At 30.0% G+C, this 18,304-nt stretch overlaps 2 protein-coding genes across 2 annotated transcripts; one reads left to right on the top strand and one right to left on the bottom strand.

Moving 5' to 3' along the window:
• Positions 1-2,158: 2,158 nt before the first annotated feature.
• Positions 2,159-2,461, bottom strand: LOC118049968 (putative lipid-transfer protein DIR1). The gene has a single exon (XM_035060160.2). The coding sequence runs from the start codon at positions 2,459-2,461 to the stop codon at positions 2,159-2,161; it is 303 nt and encodes a 100-aa protein (XP_034916051.2).
• A 13,869-nt stretch (positions 2,462-16,330) lies between these two features.
• On the top strand, positions 16,331-18,304 carry LOC118049967 (uncharacterized). The gene is made up of 4 exons (XM_035060159.2): positions 16,331-16,481; positions 16,641-16,847; positions 17,480-17,656; positions 17,830-18,304. Exons 1-4 carry the CDS (start codon positions 16,476-16,478, stop codon positions 17,881-17,883), a joined length of 444 nt encoding a protein of 147 aa, XP_034916050.1. The 5' UTR covers positions 16,331-16,475; the 3' UTR covers positions 17,884-18,304.

Genomic DNA, 18,304 nt, shown 5'->3' on the forward strand with positions numbered 1-18,304 from the left:
ATATATAGCAATCAAAAGTTCGAGGACCAAATTTGATATAATCAAAAAATAATACGATATTTTTAAAATTTTCATAACTTTCAAAAAGTATTTTTTGCTCAAAATAAAAGGAAAATATTTTTCTAAAAACCAAGTCAAATTTTTGTTTGATTGAAAAGTGTTTTTTGTTTACTAATTTTTTTAAAAACAAATAAATACAAAAAAGTTTGGAAAGTAATTTTCTAAAAACTATTTTTCAAGAAACAAACACACCCTAAAGTAAATATTAGTTATTAAGATATCAGCCACCTGAATTTTTTAAGAGTTAGATTAAGAAAATAATCGAAGCATATTGAAGAGATCAAATGTTTAAAGGATTTCATACCTCGTTGTACATGTTGTTATTGATGATTGATAATAACTTTGTGACTGGCGAGGGGCTTTGGAAATTGATTTATATATGTTGATGCCTTTTCTGATCAATTTTATTCCAGCATAGCTATTAAACTTGATTGGATCTCGGGTTATACATTAGGTAAATTAACCCGTGTTAATATAAATTAATTATTATTTTTATATAAAAAATAAATTAAAATAATATTATTTTATTTTTTTAAAAAATATTAATTGATTTTAATCGGATTTACTTACGGATCAACTTTAAATTTGTTTTTTCAAAAAACACTTCGAGCCCGTTTGTTTGCGTGGTTGCTTCTGCGTTTGAAGCAACCACAACAAACAATCCATTTGGTTATGTTAAAAACGCAAATAAATATCGGTGGGGCCTACGCAAATTCGCGTTCTGCACGCGAATTTTGAGAAGCAGCTCCTGGCTGCTTCTCAAAATTTAATTTACTTGCACAGTGCAATTCACTTGCACTGTTCGCGTGACCTTTTTTTTGTATATATATATTTTTTTTAAAAAAAAACTAGTTTAGAATGAATTAAATTTACTCACATTGTCATGTAAACAATATTTTTTTTTCTCAAAAAACTAGTGTAGAGTGAATTAAATTCACTTGCACTGTAATATCAAATCAATTTTATTCCTGATAATATTTTATCTAATTTTATATAAATTATTATTTATTTTATGAAGTAATAGCAATAGTTAAATCCATAACATTTAAATTAAAAACCATCAGTATTAATATATATTTTTAAAATTATTTTATAATCTCAATTTCAAAAGCACTCTTAACCAAACATATTAAACTATTTTTTATTCAACCTCAATTTCAACCACAGTTTTAACCAAACACCTATTTTTTCAAACCAACCTCAACTAAAAATATTTTTTATAGAACAATTTTTTTCAAATCACAACTACAACAACTACCGTAATACCAAACACACCCTTCATCCGATTAGAAAGCAAAAGGCCGGTTTAATAATAGGCAGGAACCAAAATGAAAATGTCCTTTTTCGCACGTGGCTTATCACACTACAAATGACACCCACCACACAGTTACAATAGAAAGAGAAGAACATGTTTCCTCCATGAAAATAAACAAACGAACATTGTTTCCAAAGCCAGCTAAGCTTTATCCATATGTAATTAGGCTTCACCGTCCCCTCTTCTGTTTGAAATGGTTTTTCATGCCTGAAAGTTCAACAAAATGGTTGCCAATCAACAAAGAAATTAGCAATTTATAAAAACAATTAGTAGCATATAGCAACCCTAATTACATATAAACGCTCCATGGAGGCCTAATTTGACGAGTATAATGACTCTTGCATCTCTCATACCACAACACCCCCTCTGATAAAATGCAAAATTTCTATTTTGGAGTGGCCTTTCTAAGGGCTTAATTGAAAAGTTTCAAACAATAAGAGGGTTCTGGATTTAAAAAAAACTCTGGAAGAGGCCAAGGGTAAGTTAGGTGATTGTCTGATTAATCAATTAAACTAGATGATATATAACATAAAGAATAGAGAATAATTGACCCATAGGACTCGAATAAAAACATAGGTCAATATCCAGTCAAAACCCACTTAAATTTATGTTATACTTTTTTTCAAAACGAAATAGTTTTGTTTTTTTTTGTTTTTTTTAAAAAGAATTGGATTAGCCCAGATTGATTTAACCTTGTTCAAATTCGACACCCGGAGCCTGCTGCTTTAATGCTTGCATGCTAGCTAAATCATGGTTGCGAGAGAAAGCATGTAATGAGATACCTTAGCAGCTAGGCACCGGAGTGCTGAGGTTGCACTTGGAAGGCAAAGCCATGGCAAGATCAGGATCGATGCCGAGATAAGGCAACAGGTAAGAATTCTTATAAGAGCAAAGGCAGGTGAAGTTAGCCCCGGAAACAGCCTTGCAACAGTCAACTGATGGCGGCTCAACGGGGTCTGGTTTGGTCACAGATGGTTTGCAGGCTGCGAGACCATCCTCACTAATGTCACACACGCTCACTGCCCGTGAGCCCTCAAACAAAGCAACCACCACCAATAGCACCACCACCAGCTGCCTCTTCGCCATCTCCATCACAAAAAAACCACCACCAGCAGCAGTCGATCTGTCCACTTGTGTCTGCACGTTGTAAACTATCTCTCAGAGTACTACACTTGTTGGTAGATTTGTGGGTTTCCTCTGTTATATAGAGAGAGTCTTTGAGGCAAGAACCGCAGGTTTAGATCCCGTGAACAAGAATTGGCAGGATTCGGGATCACGGGGCCATCTATGTTTTTTTTTTTTTTTTTTTTTTTAATATATATAGCATGATTTACTCTTTAATGCTCCAAAAGTGAACATCCCATCAATTTTTTCTATACCAAATATATTATTTGCTATCCTCTTTATTTGCTCGATATAATATTCGTAAAATAAATACAATTTAAAGTGATATGGTGTATGTATTATTTACGTTTTAATGTATTTAAGTTTTAGCGATAAAACTTTGATATCCGTTAAAAAAAATTAAACATTGATAAATTGTGATGATAATTACTGATGGATACTATTTTATCTGTATTGCTATTGATATATACCGATAAAATAATATTATCAATATGTATCAACTGAATGATAGATGGAATGTATATAATTTTTTTTTAAAAAAAAACAGTTCCGTGGAAGTTTTATACAAATCATCAAATAATTACATATATATACATGTATAATTGGATGAATGATGTTTCTTATTTATACTGCTTTGGCCCATTGGATAAGAAGATCAGGCCACCCAAAGCTAAAGTATCGTCAAATGGATTGGAAGGAATCCTTCAATTTGTCTTGTAATGTGAAACCCAATTATTAGACGAAAGGATTTCTTGTTTAGTGCCATGGAACCCCTCATTCTATCTTTTAAAAATCACAACTTCCTACCTCCAAATTATTGAAATTAAATCATTTTTAAATGCTAATATAAAAAAATTATTCTAGCCATCCTATAATTCAGTGATACGAACCCGTGACACTAATTTTTTAGAGATTACAACATGCTACCTACACTTTTATAATTAAATTCATTTAACACCCCTTAAATTTAATCCCTTCTTAATTATATTTCATTTCCATTAATCTCCATCCATGAAAGATGGTGAAGTGTACATCACAAAATTATTATCACTAGTGACTAATCATTTTTATTTTGAGTTTTTTTTTTTTTTTAAAATAATCAAATCGATTTTTTTTAAAAAAAAAAAACAAAACCGGTTTAAACCGATCAGTTTCAGTCCGTTTGGTTTTTTAAAAAAAAAAAACCAGTTCAAACCAGTTTGACTCGGTTTTTTTTATTTTTTTTATTCAGTTTAATTTTTTTGATTTCAGACTTATAAATCGAAACTGAACCAAACCAATCGATTTTTTTAAAAATTTTAATTGGTTTTTTTAAATTTAATCAATTTATTGGTTTTTTTTTCTCACCCCTACTAGTCACGTGTAACTCAATTTACAAGATTTGTAAAATAATTAAAAACAGAAGGTAAGAGGAAAAAAATTATTTTTAATTACACAATTTGTCTTAAAGGACTCCTTCCCATCCCCACAGATCACGGTCCACCATTAAAACATCAAGACATCTTAAATCCTCGACTCCTACGTTGTACTTCACTGTATGAAACTAAAAAATTACACTCTAAACTAAAATGATCAGCCACTTTCACTGTGTGAATCATAACAATTTAGTTGATTTTACTTCATAGCATGCTTTGGGTTTAGGAATATAGTGGTATTTTTCATGAGATGGTCATTACATTAAAGGAAAGGGCTAGATGATATTTTTACGTTTTTTTTTTGTCCATAATGATATTTTTACTTAATTGTTCCTTGAAAGACAAAAAAAAAAAAATCACTTTAGTCAATTAGCTTTTTAATCTTTGATTTAATTTTTAAACAAGTAATTTACTTTATTACTCATAAAAATTAAAAACAATTTTTTTTGATTTAAAGACTCTTTTGTTATTTACGTGTGGTCATTTGGTAGTTATTGAGTGTTCTTGAGATAGTATGGTTAATTGATAAATAAAAAAATAAAATAAAAAAGAATTGGGTGAACAATGTCAACCGCCTCTAGAGGCTAGTGCAATGTTAGGTGATCATAATCATGATTACAGGGCGGCTTCCAAAAATGTCTCGGTGTCCCCTCTAGGGATCAACAACGCGTGTAGCACTATGGTGGCTAGTGTTGCGCGTATGATCTTTTTTTTTTTCCCTCTTTCCTTCTTGATTTTCTAAAGTTTATTATACTTGAGATTTCATCATTATTCTCTTTATTATATATTTTTAAAAAATTTAGAATACTTTATGAAATTAAGGGGTTTTTCAATTTCATTCATGTTCTCTTTGTTGCAATTTTCTTTATTTAGAATAGTTTATTACATTAAACATTGTTTTCAATTTCATCCCTCAATCAATATTCATCTATCAGATTTAATTTCTATTCTTTTAATTATCTTTTTTTTAGGATGGTGTTTGCAATTTTTTTTTAGTTTGCATCATTCTTTTTGTCAAGATATAATTCTTTTTTTATTATTGCATTTTCTTCACCTTAAGAAGATTTTTTAGATTGATTTCTATGGCCCTTTTGTTTTTTTTTCCCTCTCTCCTACTCGAGTTTTTTGTTGGAAATTAAAAAAAATAAAATTAACCCCTAAAGTTTGGAGTACCTTAGGATTCTCATCCCTATTCTCTTTGTTATAATTTTAAAAATTTAGAATACTTTATGAAATTAAGTGGTTTTTTAATTTCATCCCTATTTTCTTTGTTACAATTTTTTTTATTTAGAATAGTTTATTAAATTAAGAATTGTTTTGAATTTCATCCCCAATTATATTTTCATTTATCAAGATTTAGTTTCTATTATTTTAATTACAACTTTTTATTTTATTTTAGATTTTTTTGCAATTGTTTTTTTTTTTTTTTTTTTTTACGGTTTCATCATTCTTTAGTTTTTTTTCCTATCAATATATAATTCTTTTTTATTATTGTATTTTTTTGAACGTTGCAAGATTTTTTTATATTTTTAATTTTTCTTATTTCATTCTCCAAATAATTAATTTGCTGGATGTTTAGCTTCTTAGTTGAATCCGGTCTAAATTTAATGGTTTTGGGTTTAAAAGATTAACCTCAGTTTACGAAGTTAACACAAGCTTCTTTGGTTTTTTTTTTTTTTTTTAGATTATTTTTTTCATCCTCCAATAGTTTGTTATTTTTTAATTCACTTTCTATGGTATTTTTAGTCGTTTTGAAAATAACACAGGTTGCCTTGATTTTTTTATCTTTCTTGAATTTAGCTTTTCTAAAGGAATTTTGTTTTTAAATTGAATTAAATTAATTGATTTTATTTTCTAACATTTAATTTTTAGATGTTGAGCTCTTGAGTTGAGCTCGAGTCAAGAATTTAATGGATTATGGATTTTGATGTTTAATTCAGTTTACAAGGTTCACTTAGGCTTGCTAGGTTTTTTTTAAGCATTTTTTTCTTTTTCATATTTTATTCTCTAACATTCTTTTTTACTTTTTTTTTTCTTATTTTTTTAAAAAAAAAAACAAGGGTTGCCTTGGTTTTTTTTGGGTCTTTAGTTAAGTTTTTGCTTCTTTAAAAGGAATATTTTTTTTTAATTAAATTAAATTTATTAATTTTATCCTTGACATTTAATTTGAGGCAATACTTGAATGAATTGTTTTTTAATTATTTTTTTTAAAAATTAGTATTCTTTGTTTTTTTTTACCTTTTTTATTTCAATAAAGTTATTCATAATATCATGTTTCGGGTCATGGATTCAGCAAGTTTACTAGGTTTGATTCGGCATTTTTTAGTGTTTTTTAATATTTTTTTTGATCTTGAGTCAATAGCTATAATATTAGGATTTTTTTTTTTAGAAAAATAAATTTACATTCGTCTTAATATCCTTTGTGCAAAGAAAAAAAATGATAGGCCTACTATCTATTATTTTATAGGCAAATATTTTTTTTTATCAAATGTTATCAAGTATGTGATGGGTATGTTGCATTCGCGTACTGGTAAGAGATATTTATTTAAGTAAAATCTCTACACTCAAATAGTAAACATAAAAGCTAAATAGAGAAAATAAAAATAAAAATTCTCACACAAAAAATATACAACAATCTTGTTGTATACATTACTCCAGTTCTCATTCACATAAAAATATCAACCAATGATCATAACATTTAGTGTTTGTGATACATGAGAACTTTTTAAAAGTATTTCACTTAAAAATAATTCTATTTATTTATTTTTTATATCAATATATCAAAATCATCAAAAAAAAATAAAAAAACATTAAATTGATACTTTTCAAGCCAAACATATTTTTAAAATGCATCTAAATAACATAATTTCAAACACAAAAACAAAATGGAAGTCTACTCTTTTTTTCAAGTTAAAACTTTGTTAGGATTTAATCTTCAATATAAGCTCTTTAACATGAAAAAATGACAACAAAAATGACAAAAAAATAAAATTGAGTGAAACTTAGTTCCCAATCATCCAATTGTTGAAGAATAAAATATATAAAAAAATAAACTAAAAAGAAACGACCTAAGTCAACTAGTGTTAACCTTCCAAACTTGCAACCTAGTTCTTAAGACCAGGATCACCTTAGAAAAAGCAAATAGTAATTTTAAAAGATAAAATTGAAAAAGCTATCAAATTCTAAAAAAGAAAAAAAAATTAAAAGAAAAAAAATCAAAATTAATATAGTCGAAAATTAACAAAACAAAGCATATAAATTGACTGAAAGAGAGAGAAATGAGAATGGATGAGAGAAAAATGTTGTCGTTGACACACCGCCGCCATAATGCGTCAAGCCACGACGGAGATCCCACTGAGACGATTCAGTTGAGACAGTAGAAAATCTCAATTAGAGGTTGAAGGAGATCGTACATGCCTTTAAAGCGCGACAAAGCTCCTCACATGCTGGCGCGTGCGTTGCACAAGCTAGCCATTCATCCCCTACTAGTTCTTTTTCGTCTCTACTATTGTTTCGGTTGCAAATTTAGCCCCTCAAGCTTAATTGTTTTACGAAACTGAGCATCAAACGAGCAAGAAAATGTTTCCTCGGCATCACTAAACCCCTATACATAGACAACCAAAATAAATCGCCATTTCCATTTGGAATATATTCGATTTGAATGGGCCAATTCAAAAACAAAATGTTAGGTGATCAAAATAATAAAAAAAAAAAAGGTCGAGCTCTTTTCACTACCCCAATTCACTCCTTAATTGTTGAATATTTGTCCTATATTCAATTTTGATGTAAAAATCTTTAATTGCTTTAAATCAATATAATATTTTTTAATCTCGATAAACCAAGTGACAAAATCTTTTCTCGACATTCCTTGATGTTCTAATTTAGATAATTAAAACAAACTATTAAGTCTAATGCCAAATAAAAACAGGATCAAAGAAGCAATTTGAAAAGAAAAAAGAACCCAATGGATCAAAATGTAAAAATCTAAAGGATAAAAAGTGTTTTTTCTCCTGTGCTACTATACATTTGCCACATCTATTAGTTTTTTTTTTCTCCTTAATTATGAATGTGGTATTATAACGCAAGACTAGAATCTTAAAGGAGCATAACGAAACACAATAAAGACAAAATAAACAAGAATACAAAAACAATATTCCAATCCCCATGCTAAAATCGAGAGTAGAATGAAATGATGCTGTGGTGCTTCATCGTCCCATTACAACGATGAAGATTTCTCAACGAACATCTGCTATGTATGGCGCTTCCACGGCAAATCAATCCATCAAAAACAGCAAGAATTTGCACCTCGAAATGACATCTTAACAAACAAAACGAACCCTACAGAGCACCTTCACAAGGGAGTGGTCTTCGTTAAAGCACGAGCACTACCCCTTTGCTTTGCATATTTTCTTCCTCTCGGACCCACGTATAATTCCTCGTGACTCGCAAGTGGAGCAAATCTGCCCAATACATTGTTGAAACGTGGATTGGAACTGGTTCTTTCTTAGTAAAGTTCTTGATTATGGAGTATATTGGCATATGATCAATTGATTAGCATTGCTTTTCCTATCTTTTATTATCCTCCTGCATCTTCATGTATTCCTTGCCCTAGCTAAGTTGGCGATGATCGGACCCGTTATAGACTGTTTTCTACTTGGTAATAAAAAATATTTTCACATCACCTAGGTCGAGTGTTTACATGTGTTTTAAAAGTACATTTTACTTTAAAAAAACATTAAAGTAATAGTTTTTAGTGTTTTCCATGATTTTAATGAAAAAAATAATATTTTAATATATTTTTAAGTAAAAAAAAATACTTTTAATTAAAAAGGCTCCTTTTCCAAATAATTTTAAAAATATACATTCCAACTTAATATATATAAAAGTATTTATTATTGTTGTTGATTTCATGGGTTGAATGAGAAGTTTAATTACGTGGATTTTGGATTACATTAATATATATTGAACAATTCTCTTTCCATTCTAAATCCGGTTACTCCATCTCTATTAAAGATTGAAACTCGAATTTTCTAATGGAATTCTTAATTTTTAACGCATGGGAATCCCCTTGAAATAGAGTATATTAATAAATCTTAACATGTATGGTTAGTTGTAGTTGGATCGGACTCCTTTCCCTTGACCACTAGCATTCTAAAAATGAACAGAATTCGATTCCAGATTTTCTTGGAGGCTTGCTTTCGAATCTAGTGAGTTCGATGTATGTAGTTGAGGGAGCATAGAGTATCATATGGAGAGCATATGGATGCTTGGCATGCATGCTCTGCATTATAAATAGCCCCAAACACCTTGCAGATTTCATTTCATCTCTTCCCAGAAGCTGCTTGTGCTGCTCTTTCAAACCTTTTCCTGCCCTTCGCTAGCTGTGCTTCCCAATATGGCCTCTACCCAGGTGCTCCCTCCCTGCTATCAATTATTATCTAATTAGAATTCAGTTGCGAATATTTTTCAGTATGAAATTGAGTTGCAGGAACTATGGAGTGTACCTCTACTCCTAGCTAGCCATAGAGCTTGAAGAAGCTTCAAAATATGCTATCGATATTCCTACTTGCCATTGTACAAAGCGTTTTCACTGAGAATGATCTTCTAACAGTTTTTTGAGATAGTTTTTCTCTTTCGTTATATTATTCTACCTAGTTTCCTCACCTTCAAAAACAAAATAAAGTTTATTTTATAAACTATTTCAAACACTTTTACACAAGGAAGTTTTAACCCCTTTTTTATATGTGAGCTTGCGCATCATGGCCGGCGCCCAACCACTGTCCAAAACCAAGGAAAGTTGACGAGTTTACTTTTAAGAATTTAGAGGAAGTGATTATATACAAGAGCCACCTCGAGGCAACATCTGAGAGTAGTGGATCAACCGGGGGTTAATCCAAGTTTTTTTTTTAGGAAAAAAATAGGATTTTTCATTTATTAAGATCCTGAATCGAGTTACCTCGTCAGGCTAGATGATCTAGTTGGTGTATATACAATTTATTTTCATGTGTGTCCCATATATAAAGGGAGGATAATTAATGGACATGGTGTTTCATATTTCAGGTTGAAGCTGAGCCAGTCAAAGAAGTGACCAACAAAGCTGAAACTTCATCACAGGCATGTCCAGTTATTGAAGAAAAAGCTGCCACAACTGAAGAACCCGAAGTGGTTGTGCATGATGCTGATGACGAAGAAGAGGAAGTGAAAAATGAATCGGATGAAGAGCAAGTAGAGGAGAACTTGGAAGAATATTCACCTATTATTGGCGAAGATGAGCCAAACACTGCTTTTGATGACGAACTAGAAGCTGAAGATGGTGACTTGATTTAAGACGAGGAAAGAAATCTTACATGAGGAGAGGTTGTGGTGATCACAATCTTATATGTGTGTCTGGTTTTTATCATTTATGTGTTTTTATTATTTTTTTCTTGACACCTCCCATGTTTTTTTTTGCGTTGTTCTGCTGCGTGTAGTATCTTGAAAACTATATTATAAAGTGTGCCTCAGATTATTAATTAGTTAATTTATTATTTGCTAATTATACAGTATAACTACTTGATTGTTGAATTTCTACCCTTTGATATAGGATTAATCTAAAACATACCTCTAGATAATCTCAATTTATAACTAAAATATCAATTTTACTCTTAAACCTTTCAAATATTCTTAAGTAAAAATCTACTTTCATTTTAAAGATCTCTAATATATATATTTCCATCTAAATTATTTTTTTTTTTAATAATGAACCCGATTCGATTGGCTTAGAGTCAAAACTAAATAATAAATTTAAATATTTTAGATCAAAATTAAATAAATTTAAAATCTTTCTAAAATCAGATATATACATTTGTAGCTTCCTAGCTTGTGTTTTATACATTCGATCAACATTTTATTATCAATAATGATATTTGTACCAGCTATTTCCTGGCTCTTTTTTATTTTTTTCCCCAATTTTGTTCATTTCACCGACTATATAATAAGTTATTAGCTTAAATCAATTGGCCAGGAGCAACTCTCTTTTTCCTTAATTATTTTTCCAATGCATGCAGCTTTGAATCGGAATTAGATTCCAAGTCATGGAATTGATGCCTAGCGAGTTGCTGCGTAAAGGAATTAGTGTAATAAGGAAGGTGTTCAGAAAGAGAAACAAGCAGTAACAGAACCTTGAATCATGCATTACTATATTAAGCCTTTCATTGTGCTCAATCAGAATTTGTATAATATAGTAATGGCTAAGGTCTAGCCTTCAATATAGTCTACATTGTATCCATGAAAAAAGCGTGAGCAAAACTTTCTTTGATAGATATATGCAATAATCTCCTCTCTTTATAGTGTATACTAGATTGGTGGTCAATGTTATGCCACAAATTGATTCAAATTTTCTCAATAAAAAAAATAATATTCAAACAATGATAATTTAAAACAAATTAAGTTAAATTAACTAAAACATGATTTATGATATAAGACCTTCAAAAAAGAAAACGAATACAAAAATAACTTAGCAGAATTTGTATGATATAGTAATAGCTAAGGTCTCATAAAATGGCGTGGGGGATAATGCGCCTGTGCGTGTGCAACACATGTACGCCTCTTATATTGATTTATTAATATTATAATAATACAAATTACTAAAAAAAGCTTTAAAAGTATTTAAACATAATGAAAAACTATGATGCAAATACAAAAATAACCTTCTAAGGTAGCCTTTAATTTTTTACAGTCATTCGACAAACATAAAATTTTATTGTGCATACAATATGTACAAAGAAATAACAACCTCTTCTTCAAGTGCTAATATTTTTTTAGCACAAGCGTTATTTAACTATGCAAATAAATCTTCAAAAACACAAAAGCCCTTGGACCGAAGGCCAATTATTTGAGCTCTTAAGGCCAATATAATATTTCTGTTGTACATAAAATATATAGAACAACAAGTTTGCCCTATTCTCAAATGACATTTAAATTCTATAAAACATACATTTTTGTTCCCAAGTGTAAAGAAAATTGTTAAGACTAATGAAAAGCAAAATTATCATTACATTACTTGAATCCATAATGAATCACCTCATATGCTTAGTAATTCACCAAGTTCTTTTAGTTGTTTTTTGTTAATGTTTTACAATCATAGTATTTTTAATGGTTGTGATTTAAAAATAATAAGTTTTAAAAAATTTATAAATTATAGTTTTTTAATCAAATTTTAAAAGAGATTCTTATATAAATTATAATGAATTAATTAAATATTTTTAAATTTATAATTTGAGTAAAATATATATGGCATCACACTACACCACGCACTACACCGCACGTCAGCAAACGGAGTCCTTACAATTAAGATAAGCACAAAAATCAAATCACACTTTCTTTCATTGGATCATAAAATGAATCATATAAGTGTGTAAATTCATCTTAGCCCTTCGTATAATTTCTTTCTTTTATAAAACTTAATGATGATATAATTATATAATAACGATGCCTTGATTTTTTTTCTTAAATAATAAATCCCAACATTTACTCTGTGTTTAGAAATATGAGCTGACCCTTGTTTCAAACAATTTTAATTTTTTTATAAGAAAAATATATATATATATATATATATATTAAATCATTTAGATATGCTGATTTCAAAATAAATTTTTTTAAAAATAAAAATATCATTTTAATACATTTTAATATAAAAATTATTTTAAAAAACAATTATAATTATATTTTTAAATCAAGCCAGCTTCATTAGACACAAGAAATTTTTTTTAAAAAAATATAATATTTTGATGACTCAGAGGAGGAATAAAAACTTTTTCTCGCTCCATCTTTTTTCCCAAAACTAAATCAAAATACGAGCAAGAGAGAGAGAGTCATGGGATTGCAACCTAGCAGGGACGATGGCCCTTCCTCTGTTTGTGTTAATTGTAAACGACAAACTAAGAAGAATAAAGAAGAGCTTGCTCTATATCCATGGCGGCATAGGCGAGGATATCGAGAGGGCCCTCTGAGATTTTTTATTCTTCGTTTGCTTTTTCAATTCTGGCTCAGTTTTAAAGGCTAAGTAGCTATCTAACAGAACGGCTAGAGCCTCCATGGTTCACAGGGCAGTGAGCTTAGATCCCTTGACTTGACTTGCAGAGAATGGCTAGAATCTCCGTGAAATAGAGGAAATAAATCACATTTTCTCTGTTGCCACAGTATCCTCTCACTCTCTTTTCTTGCTTTTAAATGATTAAAGCAACCTCGATTCTATTAGATTTTTTTTTTTCAATCCAATTCCAGAATCAATATAGAAGTTTCGCTCAGGTAATTTTTGTTTTTTAAAATTTAATTTTTATTTAAAAAAAATATTAATATAATATTTTTTAAAAAAAAATTATTTCAACTTAATAACTTAAACTGTTATATAAAGTTCAAAATATAATTTATATTATTATCTAATATATCTCTTTTAAAGTGAAAGTATTTTAGAGTTGAAACTTGCACAAGTTTACATTACCTTTGTACTTGATTTTTTATTAAATAAATAAGGGTAATGAGATTCAAACTCGTAACCACTTGATTATTAAAAGTTCTGATACCATATTAAAGAACTATTCTCAACTCAAGAGTTTAAGTTTTTGAGTTTAAATTGTTAAGTAATATTTCAAGATATAATTTATATTATTTTCTAATATTTTTGATTTTTTTTATTGATTTTAATAAATTAATTAAAAAATAAAAAATATATAGAAATTATTTTTAAAGATATTATTCACTACGTTACCATACTATCGTATCCGCACCTATTTTTCTAAACATTAATGTCAAATCATATAGAAATCAAAATTTCATAAAATATAAACATTTAATTTATCCCCTCACTGTTTTATCTTACTTTTAAATGATGAAAGCAACCTCGATTCTATTAGTTTTTCTCAAGCCAACTTCAAAATTAATATAGAAGTTTAGCTATACAGTAATTTTTATTTTTTAAAATGGTTTTTATTTGAAAAAAAATATTAATAATATAATATTTTTTCAATGTGTTTTTATATTGATTTTAATGAATTAATATAAAAAATAAAATAATTATTTTAAAAAATATCATATACTACATTTCTATATTATCATATCCGCACTTAATATTTTAAACGTTAATGTCAAGTCATATGGAAATCAAAATTCATATAAACGTAGATAATCGCCACACTTGTGTCTCCAGAGCTAACATGTGATAATAGAGTTTCAGTGAGTATTTAATATTGTGATAGTTTTTATGATTGTAATTTAAAAAATTTATTTTATAAAAAATATTTTTAATTGAAGGAAATACATTAAAAAATAATTAATTATTATTAGTTAGAATTCAAACCTAAACACTGGATTGGAGATTTTTTAGAGAAAGACTCGAAGAATTGAATGGGAAGGCAAAAGGTCCTTTGCTTGTTGCCATTTTTCTTTCCTTTTATTTATTTATCTGTAAATTAAGGGAAATAAATGTTGGTAATGTGGGGAAAAAAGCTATTTTGTTCATCAGATTTACAAAATTTAAAAGATGCTGTGCAGTATATTGGGGTATTTGTTTTTGCTGTAAAAACCATGTTTTATAAAATTTTAAATTTTTTTATGCTTTTATATAATTTTAATGTGTTGATATTAAAAATAAATTTTTAAAAAATTATTATTTTTATTTATTTTCAAATAAAAACTACTTAAAAAATAATAATAATAACCATTTACTCCAAAATATCCCGTTGAAAAGGATGCGACCGCAGGAGTACTTTTCCTATGCGGTTATTAAATCCATTTTGTCCCAGTGACATGATACAGAAAACTCCTATTTCATAGTCTCACCGGTGTAGAGTTTTTAAATAATAATAAAAAAATATTGACTTTGTTAAATTTCATTAATTCAATAAGTTTTTTTTTATGATAAAACCAAACCTGAGTGAGCTTTAAAATTTAAAAGAAAAATAAAATAATATTATTTTAATAAAAAAATTGACTCGAATACTCACTCATCCTTATTGACAGATATAGCTATGATTCTCTGGTTATACGTGTTTAACATGATATTTTTTTAAAAATAAATTTTATTTTTAAATATTTTTTGATTTTTTTTAAATCAACATTTTATAAAATATATATATAAAAATATTAATTTAATATTATTTCAAGGAAACACATAAAAAATTAACTCAAGTACATTTACTAGAAGGTGTTGGAGAATATGGTAATAATTATTTTTCAAAGTGTTTTTTTCTCATAATTATATTAAAATAATATTAAAAAATATATCTTAACACATCAAACTAACATAAAAATACCTAAAATAATTAATTTAAAATAGAAAAAAAAAACATTTTTTTTTAAAAAAAAAAGCAAAAACAAACTATTTGTTAATACTCTGATGGTGCTTGCTAATTACCCACCACGAGAGAAAGATCAAACATTAGCATTAATAATGAGGAATTGGCGTTGAGAAAAACCATAACGAGAGTTAAAATCACCAGTGCTATGGAAGCGGTAAGAATTCTCTTCCCTGGTCATGTGATTCATGTCTGCTGCAATTCCAAGACATGTTCACTGTTGGACGTTGACCATTTCATAAGTGATTAACCCATTAATTGATTCATCTTTACTTTTCCAAACCCTACAACTTTGTCTACAGAGGCTTAACGTCATCGGTTATCGCACAGAAACAAAGCGCAGCGTCCATACACAAAAATGGCTACGCGTGTGGGGTTAAAAGAGTTAAAAAAGCTCCCAGATTAGGGTACCTAATATGCCTGTAGCTGAAGCCGTACGTGATAGACTAGACGAGAGGAGAGGAGAGGAGAGGAGAGAGAGAGAGAGAGAGAGAGAGGCTTTTCTTGCTTAATTGCTTGCAGAGTGGTGAACCCCAAGAAAGGAAGAGACCAACTCAGCTTTATCGATAAATCTTGCATTGGAATATACACTCTCTGATGATCTGCGACAAAGTAGCCAGGCAAAGCGAAAACCCTGAAAGAAGTTAAAGATATATAATAATATAAAAAGAAAAAACCCAGAAGAAAAAGCAACCTCACCTTGTTGCCCCATCATTCTCTCTCTCTCTCTCTCTCTCTCTCTGAAGTCTGACCTTACCTCTTTGTTTTCCTGTCTTCTACTGTGAAACTTCGTTATCTGAGTTGTTTTATCTTCCCTTTTTACCTCCCAGTTCAAGTTTTCTATATGCCTTTTACTTTTTCCACAAGCTCTAGGCTTCGTTTGTTTATGAGTTTATGGGGTCCGTGTGTTGTTTCAATGATAAACTTAAATATGTTTAGTTACTTAACATATATTATATTCTTACACGATTCCATTGGAAACTCTCCTTTAGCTAATAAAAAAACATCGTTTATAGCTTTTATTAAACTTAATCTCTCAAACTGCACAGCAAAAACTAGGACGATGCCAAACAAGCCGCTCAGCCTCTTTTCCCCCTTTAAATTGATGTTTTGCACCCACGCTTGCACTCACAAGACTTGCAGTCACACCCCAGAACAAAACAAACTAGAAAGAGTACGATCCAAACGTCTCCAACATTCCAACGCTTCTCTGCTCCAACACCATTAATGGAAGTAAGTCCTGTTTGTTCTACTTTGCTCTTTGTTTGACACATTTGTTACAGAATATATAAACTCTCCATTCTTTCTGTCTCTTTGCTCTTCATATAAAGTTCTCTTCTCTTGCTTATTGCATTACGCACTGACTTCTTCTTGGTTTTTTTGGCGGGCTAGGATTATTATTATTCAAGGAGCCATGTACCAGCATTTGGAAGCTGGGACTGGAACAATGACATGCCTTTCACTCAGTGCTTTGAATCAGCCAGGCAAGCAGGTCTGCTCCGTTACAGTTACTCAGAAGATCGTGATCTCTATGTTGCTGGTGATCTCTATGAGAATGATGTCGTCACTCCTACCATGATCGTCGTTCCTCGCCGTAGGGTATGTATATATATGGAGCATATCATTGTATTTCTTCCATCTTTTGGCCCTCGACAGTTTTTCTAGCCTTGTTTCAGAAGGAAAAAAAAACAATTATTCTTAAAATTTTATTATTAGATGATTATTTAACATGATCAAACAATCGTAAAAAGGGAGCATATAATTTCCCCATGCCTAGTTTCCGGGTGTTTTTTTTGTTTTCTGCTTTCTTCATGCTCATGAATGAAGGGATCATGAAAGGTGGTGGTGGGGCTAGAGTGACAAGTAAAAGTTCAAAGAAGAACAGGGGAGAAAAGAAGATTCATTAAAAGAAGTTTAAGTAAAGGGGGCATGAACTAGGGGACATAGCCATATGATGTGTAGAGGATGCACTAAGCTTTGATCGATTGCTTTTCATTTATAATTTTTTTTTTAAATCATGGCGTGCGGGTCATGTTTCCAAGAAAAAGAAAACAAAAGAAAAATTAAAAAAAAAAAATCCTCCAATGTCTTATGACAACGAGGGCTAGTCTAGGGCCTAGGGCATTGATGGATGCCATGGCTAAGCTAACCAGCAACACATATAAAATTAATTATAGCTCCATTGATAGCTTCATTTGGGAAATGCTGGTTACAATTGATGAACATTTCAGGAAAAAATGCGTCGCCCTCGGGCCAAAGAAGAGAAAAGGGAGCAAAGTTGGGCGGTGACAAGTGATGTAAAGGAATCGCCAAGTCCTCCTCCGATGTCGGCCAGGCCAACACCTAAACCAGTTGACGAGGACTTGTATAAAATCTCACCGGAGCTCCTTTATGCAAAAACCAAAAAGGTAGGGCTCACATTACTTTTCTTATCCTTCTTTCAAACTGAGATCCCATTACTACTTTGCTTATAAAATATTTTTTCTTTTTATTTACATACCTCACAAAGCTATTAGTTTCTTCTTTTTTGACTTTCATTAAGTTTTAATGTTTTTCTCTTCTTCTTCTTTTTCTCTTGCAGAGGGGAGGGCTGTGCTTCTTTTCAAGCTGCTTGATGCCCACCTGTGCTCTTTGAAGGCTGTAGGACCGCGTAAATATATTTATATTAATATATATTATATGTTATAGTAAGGGGAGGAGAAGCACATATTATTTAGTGCCCGTTTGGTAACGCTGTTAAGTATGTTACTGGCCGCATTACCAAACGTAACCTAATCCTTAATGTGACAGAAATTATGCTATATTACTACTAGTTAGCCAGCTAGCTGAGACTTGTTGCCGGGTGGTGAAGGGTTGTTTTTCATTTCTTTTGTTTCGGGTGGTTCTTTTTTTTTTCTTTTGTTCTTTGAAAGTCTCTATGGCATTTGAAAATAGGGACGAATTAGAAAGGTTTTAAAAAGATAAGGGGGGCTAATTGATGTGGGGTAAGTTTGTATCCCCTTTATGTGGAAAAGAAAAGGAAAAAGGCTCTCAAGCAATTTCATCCTCTGCATTTA

The sequence above is a fragment of the Populus alba genome, chromosome 2, assembly GCF_005239225.2.
Source record: "Populus alba chromosome 2, ASM523922v2, whole genome shotgun sequence".
NCBI lineage: Eukaryota > Viridiplantae > Streptophyta > Magnoliopsida > Malpighiales > Salicaceae > Populus > Populus alba.